We start from the raw sequence: 9,880 nt of genomic DNA on the forward strand, positions 1-9,880 counted from the left end.
CATATAATTTAAGCTATATTATCGGCCTCCTCTCATGGATAAATATGTAAATCCTATCCTATTGCAAGGGAATTCGATACAAAAAAGAACCAGTACAGAAAAGAACAAGAAAATTTTGAATTCCATCACTGCTTGTAATCCAGTTTGTACCAACCAGCATTGGATAGCAGGGCATGTTGGATGAATCCTATTCTTCACCTTCCGACTAATAATTATGAAATAGGTTGGCATAAATTATTTATTAATCAAGAGGGTAAGATTCACCCAAAATTTCACAGATGAGCGAAGTCGTAAAAATATTGAAAATGACAAAAATAACCATCCATATCTTTACCATCTATAAAGAAAAAGAGACTTATGAATGTTCGAAGGAAACCATATGCCATACAAATGCTCCACAATTCTCTGTGGGAAAAATAGCAACTACACTCAATAAGGACTCAAATCAATTACACTCAAAAAGATTTAAATCGTCTGAATATTTCATTATTTTCTACCTCTTGAAGTCACATTTACTGTATGAAAAATGGTACAAAGCAGTCTTTTTCAATTGCTACAAAATTGTTCCCCAGTTGCAGTCACATTACTTAGTTTATCGTCATCGAAGATAGTCGGAGACAGAAGCAAAAGCACAAGTTCCTATTTGACTCTGTGACATTCTCTTTATACATTGTTGTGCGTGTGATATGGCCATGAGCAATGGTGGAGTCTTTGGCAAATTTTGAGACTCTGAAAGGCAAAAGTTTTCATGAAGCATTTGAAGATGGACTCGGACATCAATACTGTGTAGAGCAGGGGTGGACAAGGTTTTTGAACCACGGACCAAAAATTTGCTCATCTAGACTGGCATCCAATGCAAGTGTGACTTAAAAAGTTAAATTTTATGAACAATATTTACAGTGTTACAAGAGCAAAAGTGGAAAACAATAAGCCTCGTGTCAAAACTAAATTTAATCGCAATCTCAACAAATTCCTTTTTTTAGCTAAAACATCAGAATTTGGTTTTAGTTTGGTTGTAGTAACATCAGGCGGGCCAGATCGAATTACCTAACGGGCCAGATTTGGCATACGGGCCGTAGTTTGCCCATGTAGAGCATCAGGAGAAGCATTGAAAAAAACTTACCTAATATGGCGCTGTTAAGTGCTGCACAAACAGGTTCTCGTTGTATTGGATCCAACTGATGACCAACCGGGCTGTTCCAGGGATCAGAATACGCCAGTAGACTGTAAGCATCCTTATCGAAAACAAAACAACTCAAAATCAATTGTTTAATTATAGTAATCTGACTCAACCTGAGCAAGTGACCTCATATTTTTGAGAATATCATTCTACTCACAAAGACATTACTTGCCAATTAATCTAAAACATTTTTAATAACATGCCTGAGCAAAGACAAAAGCGGTAGTACATACAACCTATGCAAAATCACATACAGCTAGCAATCATGACAACATCAATCATTTCAATTTTTTTAAAGTGTCAATTTTTAGTTGGAAAAATTAATATGGCTTTTGCTTCATTTTAGACTTCAAGTGCATAGGGTGCATGAGTTCAGCACAAGATTTTGACAGGTGACTTTTGAATAGTTACTTTTCCTCGATCATCGAATTCAAACAAACAACAACTATAACTTCAAAGTCTAACAGGGACGAATAGGTAGAACCAAGTATATGATAGTACATTTTCCATCCTACAAACTGGATATCCATGGAAGATTTGGATATTTTTTTGTAATATTGAAATATAATAAATTGCATGGAAAAATCATTTTTGTTGTTAGTACCTACTTAACTAGGTTCGCAATGCTATCTATGATTCCAAAAAATCATTGTGTTCTCACTGTTTTAAAATTCATATTTGTGGTTAATTAATTTCATCTTTTGAAATTATCCATATTCATAGTAAGGAGTAGCAATAGCATACCTCTAGCATTCTTTTATTTTTTATACTTGGTCCATGTTCTTTTTTAATATCACTGGAGAGTTGCAGAAGTTGCTTACCAAATGACAACATTTGAAGTATGGCAGCCGAATTTCCACCGCATAATTTTCTGTGGTAACCTGTGGACATATGTCAACATTAAGTTGTGACATACAAAGCTCTGGTCAAAATTTTAGGAAATACAATCTGAAGATAATAGGATTTCTAAATTCAAACAGTGTTGAGGGATTTTGACATGACCTGCAGATCACAGATCCTGATGGTTTGCTGCCAATTTAACTTGTTCCGATGTATGGACATAATTGTAAGAGGATGCCATAATTGCCACCCTGCAATTCCATCAGCTTACTTGAATACAATCAACCCTCACACAATTGATTTAAAAAAATTTTTTGGATGAATTAAAGATTCGATGACCACGGCTGCAGTGTCAAAGTCAGGTATGATGAAGACCAAGCTGAAACTCCCCAAGTCAATATAGACTTCTAATAGGAGTCAGAATCCCAAAATTTTCAAACATTTCTTTTCTGGAGCTGGAGTCAAAAATTTATTTTATTTGGTCAGAGTCGGAATTTTTGGTAACCTGAATTCAGGAGTCTTATTTATAATGGATCCAATGACTTTTCCCAGGAACTCACGGTATTGGCATATACGAACATGCACCTAACATTTCAATCAATATGGTAATTGTGGATAATTCAACATAGAAGAGTTCAATTTCAACACTGAGAAATGAGCCAGAAGAATCTGAAGAATGAGCTATTTTGATGAAGCATTGACGATTAAAATAAATATCCCTCTAGTTTATACCTCCTTCACTCGTGTCCATTGCACCATTTTCTGTTTTTGAAGCATGTAAATCCTCACGAGATGAAGAAACACCATTTATAAGTCGAGCGTCACCATTGACTGCATGTGGTAGATCTTGATTGGATATATTTGTTGATCCATTACTAATTGCTAACAGAGTTTGATCTTCAATATCTGTATCCATATCACTATCACTGTCAATACTAAAATAATAAATCATAAGCAATTAACATTAGTTTCGGACTATAATGATATGAGTTTTTTTCCCCCTTATTTCAGGGTTGTGCTATCTGCGGCCAGTGGGCCATCAAGGAAAAATTATGCAGCCCGCGGAGAAGTGCCAATCTTGACAGGTGTGCGGCCCGTGGAACGAGTTTTGAATTTGTTCAATCTGGTACATGCTAGTAATTCCAATTCCTTTGCGTTGCAAAGCCTATACCAGAGTCTACCTTATTATCTATGACGCTTGTGCGAAGCGAACAAAACATTTCATAAGATCAAATGGCAAAATTTTTGTGAACGCAACTATTAGAAAGTCTTTGTTCAAATAAAGGTCGACCTGCGGTTTCACTCAGATATCTGTATCTGGCCCTCCCGTATTAAAGCTTGCACACCCCTGCCCTATTTCATAACTTGTTATGAACTACGCAAAGCTGAGGAATGCTTAAAGTTGCAGCAGTAAGTAGTAAAGGGTAATTCAAATCAAGCAACCAATAATCTTCTGTGCTTTGTAATGACCTCAATTGCAACATGATTCCTTGGGATAAAGCAGACTAAACTCACGTCTGATATGTAATCTTGGTAGGTTTCCCCTTTTTCACTCTTAAGATATATGGAAAAAGCCAATCAAGCGTGGCAGAGGAAGTGTTAAATTAATGAATTATGATTCAATACTAAGTCACAGGCAGATTTATTTTCCAAATTTTGGTGATAACAAGGGTAGCATACATAATGAAAGATTAAAATTGTATTTTATGAGTTAGTTTTTGCTCTAACAAATTTTGAATCAACTTCCATTACCCTGGGTTGACTACACATAAGTTGAAATGCCACAATAATACTTATTCCCAATCATACCTGCTGTCATTACTATTTGATGACTACACATAAGTTGAAATGCCACAATAATACTTATTCCCAATCATACCTGCTGTCATTACTATTTGATGACTTGGGCATCGAAAAACTAGTTGTATTTTGAGAAAGACTAGAATTGGTTGCCACAGTATTATTCCTTTCACTATCTCCGTGTGGTTGAGTGGAAGGGGGGTGCATTATGTGAGGTATGTGTGGATGGTGGTCTGCAATATGTGATGACTGTCTGTCTGTAGGTTGAGAAACTCCATTGTGACTTGATGTAGGGCTATTTGAAGAACTCTGAAAAAAGATACATATCTTACATATCTTTTTCAAATTTGAGAATTTCAACTACACATCGTCATCATTAACCAATCATGTTCAAGTTTAAATAGTAATAGAAATTGGAATGAAAATAGGAATATAATTTACATATTACAGATGATGGTGGATGAAATGTATTACTTCTATCCATGATGTTACAATCTAATATCAGCCATGGCAAATGCTGATGCAGATAATAACTCAGAGCATTCGCCAGTTGCGTGAAGATGTACTTTGATTCCTGTTCTTAAACCTAACTAAGTTTTTTTTATTTTAAATCACAAGAATATCTTTTAAATCAGAGTAGATGGTAAAATTGATAATTATCGAGATATATTGTAATTTGCAGGAAAACATCATACCCTGTGCCAAGAAGGTTTGGGACTCATTGCAGGACTTGATTTTCCACCAGATAGACTATTGTGTCGACTCATACTTCTCACTTCACATTCTGTTTCGTTGAGCATTTCAATGAATTGACGTACCTGGAACAAGGGAAACAATATTTCATGAGGTTTTCACACCTTCATTAATTTTTTTCGCCTACTTTACATCAAGTTATGTGAAGGGACGAAAGCCTGTGCGCAGGGCAGGGGGTATATATTCATTTGTCTAACACAAACAGTCCCCAAACTCGTAAGAGAACTAAAATAAGGAAAATCTGAATATAATTATCGCCTACCCCTGACCTGGTACACACACTACGGGAGTACCAAATTTCTAATATACGATGACTTCATCAACTAATGTTAATAAAAATTATGTCTAAATAAGTTATATCAAACACCTCCATTTACGTTCTGTATCATATCACTTACTTTCAACATAAATAAAAGATTCAGATTCTTTTCCAATAGACCAGGAAATAATTGATGAGTCACCTCAATTGCTTCAGCCATGTGTCCAGCTAAAACTAGCTTTTGAATTTCTGAAAATGGTTCAATTTACATTTGGATACTAAAAACAGTTTTCAGTGAATACATTATATTACAGATGCTACTTCAGGTATATTTTTTTTTTGAATTAAATGTCCTTTTGTATGGCTAAAGTTAGCATTGATAAGCCAATACATATACAAAATATTATGTTTAGTGGTCGTAACAGAATGAAGGTATGTAATTTTGTAAGTATGTAAGTTAGTATAGATGTGAAATGTAGTATCTTTCATACAATATACCGTTTCATTTTAAAAATGTCACAGCTTGGAAATTGAGATAACATACACAAGGATGAGAATAGGCACCAATCTGGTGAAACAAACAAAACGGTTCCAGGAAAACCAACAATGATAATATTACTAAAACAGGCATCACATATAATGGTCATAAGGTAATAATGAAATATGAAACATACTTTGTCTATTTCTTATTGACGTGAGATCCTCATTATATTCTCCCCATCCTAGATTAACACTTTGACCAAAAGCTTCTGCAGTAGCTGCATATCCATGATGGATGAGGTAGGTAGATACAAGTCTAACAAATATGATGCCAACTCTCAGAGTAGAATTGTATTTCAATGACAAATAAGTGGCTCATTTAGCTAGTAGCTACTATTGTATAGCAGAATGCATTTATGTGAACAGTTTATCAAAAATTTATTAAAGTCATTTTGAAAAGCAACAGGGAAAGAATGAACTTACATAAATCAATGTAGGTTTATATGTGAAAAGTAGGCTTATTTGGAAATTTATGATTTCTCTTTCAAATATTCTCAATGAATTTATTTTTCCATAAGCCAATAATATATATAGAATTTCACCCGAGATACTTTGACATAAGGTCTTTTCTATACAAAGTATACTTATTCCTATGAACGGTTACTCTGTATTAGTATTTTATTAGTAACAGTTACAGAATAATTTTTATGGCATGTATATATTTAAAAAACTAATGTCAACTTTGGGATATCTGTATACATGATTCAAGAAGCAACAAAACCAACAAATTTGTAAATTTCTCTTACTTGTGTAAGGTTGTTTGAAACTGACCAGTGTCATCTGGAACTTCTAATCTTTCAATAGATAAACGAGTTTTTATTCGCCAATATTCAGTATAATCTTCTATATCAAATATGAAAGGGTGTTGTCCGAAGTTAGCGCAGACTTCTTCACCGGGAGTTTGTAGACCAACCATGGGGTAGAGCGGAATATTCTATGTCATGTGATGGAAAAAAATGTCAAAACTTCGAATTTGGTTTTACAGCTACTGAATGTAAAACTGCTCATGGTAAATTACATTTCTGCTATACCAAAGTTCAAAACATTGCTCAATATCACAATATTATTAACTGAGAACGCTATATCAAAACTGTTAGGAGCATGAGGTGTCATTTGTCACATACAATGAACTGATGTTGTCAGTATTACATATCAACTATTTATCACCTAATAATATTAAATGTAGGTCATGACACTGAAATGTTAATAAAGCCCTACATATTTATGAACAGAGCTATCTCATATCAACATGTTATCTTTGTAAATTCTATTAACTCAGTGTAGGAGAATATTTTAATATGGTTTGGCCACAAAATTTATTCCTCATCTCACCGGCAAATCTTTAAAAGCAATTCCGATGTTGACACCATTTTTAGTGTAAAAACAGGAATTCTCAACTAAATTAACGCAGCAACCAACAACATCACCAGTTGTAAATGTGGGACCATATGGATGACCAGTACCAGATGAACAAAATGAATGTCCATCATCTCCATGGTAACCATAAGATTGCTTGTCCCATCCTAAAATAGAACCACATAAAAAAAATTTATGATCGTTATTAAATTAGGGGCATGGTTTAATGACCTTCAAATAAAAATAATCTTCAGAAATGTGAACAACCATTTTTACTTGGCCAATGAAAAGCATTTTACCTGGTAGACGATTCAGATTAACACCCTGAGCAGACAATCCAATACCCATATATCTGAAATGAGGATAATATGGTCAGTACATATCAAGAGTATCACACAAAAGTCATCTAACTAAGGGAGACATACACAGGATACAGACTTGGAAATCTATAGAGGGTTTACAATTCACAAGCATGTAGAAATTTAATAAATAAAATCAAAGTTTACATGAATGAAATATTACTTGATAGTTACATTATGATTTTGATCCTATTTCCTTACATTTTCTGCCATGTTAAGAGTCAATTGTAAAACTAGATGTAATATGGGTACGAATTATGAAATCAAAGGCCTCAAATATATATTGATCAATATCCTGGAACTTAAGCTTCCAGGTGGCTAAATTAAGATTGAAAATAAAAGGCTAGCAATATTCGTTAATCACTTGGTTTATATCATTTTATTATTTACTATGTTATGGGAGAAATAACTGTTCTGATGTTTTCTGTAAATCAGACAGAAATAAAGTACACACCCATCCCGTCCTTTATTCACAATTTTTGCTTCAAAATAATAAATTCCACAAGAAGCAGGTATAGGATGATCTGATCGAACTGATGCCGCATCTCTGTGTGTTTTCCCTTGTCCTGTCAATAACAAAGCAGTAGAATTTGTATTTTTGAGTATTCTAACCATCCATAATGTATATATTAAGAAATACAGACACAGGGTATAAGCAGATAGTACAAAGCACACATATTACACCGGTCTTACTACTTACTGAATACAGCGCAAAACACCGCAAAGAGCGCGAAACAGCGCAAAATAGCGCGAAACAGCGCAAAACAGAGGGAAACAGCGCAAAATAGTGGGGAAACAGCGCGAAAGAGCGCAAAACAGAGGGAAACAGTGTGAAGCAGAAAAAAGTTTTGCAATGAGTTCGGGGCACCTTGTTTTGAGTTGGATTACCACGGCAGCAAATTAAAAACACAAACCAACGTATGTAGCCAGTAATGCTGTAATGGCAGGTCTGCCCCTGCTGGTGACACATTTTGGGTACCATAATTTAGAACATTTTCCATGTGGATATGGTTGGCTTTAGGGTTAGGGTTAGGTAAAAAGGGACCTCCAGAAGTATGTGCACCAAGATGGCGCACAACCTGAAAATAGTATGTGTGTGTGTGTGTGTAGCGGATTCAGGTTGTGCGACATATTGCTGCACATACTTCTGGATCACCAAAAAGGTAGATAAAATTTCGCATGATGACCTATAATCCGGTACATAACCTTGTAAATATACCGGAAATAGCGCCATAAAACCATGGCGAGAGGCACCGTGGTTCTTTCGTGGCAGGAGGTGGTAATGACTGCGTCTCCTGTTTTGCGCTGTTTCCCTCTGTTTTGCGCTGGTTTCCTTCTGTTTCGCGCTGTTTTCCTCTGTTTCGCGCTCTTTTGCGCTGTTTCGCACTGTTTAGCGCTCTTTGCGGTGTTTCGCGCTGTATTCAGTAAGTAGTAAGACACATTACACTAATATATTAACTCACCTTTGTAATGTACTTCTAGATCATCTTGTGAGAGTTTAATTAGAGAAAACTTATCTCTTGAGCTCCATTTTGTTGGAAATGGTGTTTCACTTGCATTCACAGTTGGATATAATTTTTTGAGTCGATTTTTGAATTCAGTTTCATCATATGAAACCAAAGAGAAATCCATAATGGTTGATATCCAAGAACAAATAATTAAATTCTGATAACACTTGAATAGCCTCCACAAGTTTTGTTTTAATAAAAATTATTTTATAATACTATGATATGCTGATTAAATATTAAAAGTAAAGAACAATATGATATAAACAACAGAGATCAGCATAATGAGAGAGTAATGACAGCAATAATTGTGCGACTTTCCTTTTCTTTATTCAGTTATTTACATGTTTATAAAGTCATCCATGTAAAAAAGGGCAACACCGCAACAGGTCAGCTAGGTGAAATAGGATACAGGGATGACTAGGCCTATATATCCAGTAATATTATTATTATGGTAAAGTTCATATATCACTTTATGTTTACATTTGATATTTCTCATTTTGTTTAGTAACAAATTTCAAAATCTAAAATTGTGATTACGGGATTTCCAGCTTATTACCGTATTCAGGTATTATGTCAATATCTGAAAAGTGATCAAACAGTTTAAAATATATAAAGTAAAAAATGGAAAATCCCTGCCAGCTTAAGACAGTGGAAAAGTTTTAACGTCAGTATTTAAAGCATTTGTCTGTTGTCCTATCATAATGCAGCAGTCCTAAACTGCTGTTATATTTATCATAGGTGCATGTTCTGATGTTGCACATCTGTGTCTTAGACCAGTAGACCAGTACTGCAGTAAGGTCTTGAACATGTATCCCGTCTCTGTTTACCGTTTAATCATTATGCAGATATCAGGATATTGTTACATTTTTAGGGCAAATAAACATACATACATTCGATAACGACAAGATAGCAGGATTTGCACATAAAAGAGGGAAAGCCATGATCTTAAAGTCCATATAATATTGAAGGGATTCCGGGATTGCTGCCATGGCAGCATGGGTAAAAAAGTAGGCTAGGCTATTTGCTGATTTTTCAAAAACCATTCTACATTGTCTGATTGGATTGCTGGATTGTGAGATCAAATAACAACCAACTTGAGACAAAAGACACGATACAGCAATAGTGCCATACAACCATACAAATAAAAATGACTAATTTATTAAAATAAGATAATTTAAATGAAAAAATTTAAGTTTTAAGGAAAATTGAAACTTTTTATTTCATCGTCAAAGCATCTGTTCCTACCTTAAAATCAAACGGCAAAAACGACAGTCTAAACAAAGCA

At 34.6% G+C, this 9,880-nt stretch overlaps 1 protein-coding gene across 1 annotated transcript; it reads right to left on the bottom strand.

Annotated features, from left to right (window-relative positions):
- Window positions 1–224: 224 nt before the first annotated feature.
- LOC120337902 (ran-binding protein 9-like) lies at window positions 225–8,818 on the bottom strand. Its single transcript, XM_039405805.2, has 13 exons — window positions 8,551–8,818; window positions 7,542–7,653; window positions 7,028–7,080; window positions 6,705–6,895; window positions 6,119–6,306; window positions 5,507–5,628; window positions 4,972–5,081; window positions 4,516–4,638; window positions 3,900–4,129; window positions 2,753–2,955; window positions 1,925–2,061; window positions 1,124–1,235; window positions 225–729 (listed from the first exon to the last, which is right to left on the bottom strand). The coding sequence occupies exons 1-13, from the start codon at window positions 8,717–8,719 to the stop codon at window positions 599–601; spliced, it is 1,881 nt and encodes a 626-aa protein (XP_039261739.2). The 5' UTR covers window positions 8,720–8,818; the 3' UTR covers window positions 225–598.
- Window positions 8,819–9,880: the final 1,062 nt, after the last annotated feature.

This window comes from Styela clava, chromosome 10 (assembly GCF_964204865.1).
Source record: "Styela clava chromosome 10, kaStyClav1.hap1.2, whole genome shotgun sequence".
In the NCBI taxonomy this organism is placed as follows: Eukaryota; Metazoa; Chordata; class Ascidiacea; order Stolidobranchia; family Styelidae; genus Styela; species Styela clava.

Bases quoted from the DNA above. Each gene is read 5' to 3' on its own strand.
- LOC120337902 (XM_039405805.2), bottom strand. From the start codon at position 8,719: ATGGATTTCTCTTTGGTTTCATATGATGAAACTGAATTCAAAAATCGA. The intron at 7,654-8,550 runs GTGAGTTAATAT...TGTTATTGACAG, and splicing joins TCTAGAAGTACATTACAAAG to GACAAGGGAAAACACACAGA. The intron at 730-1,123 runs GTAAGTTTTTTT...TTTGCCTTTCAG, and splicing joins ACTTAACAGCGCCATATTAG to AGTCTCAAAATTTGCCAAAG.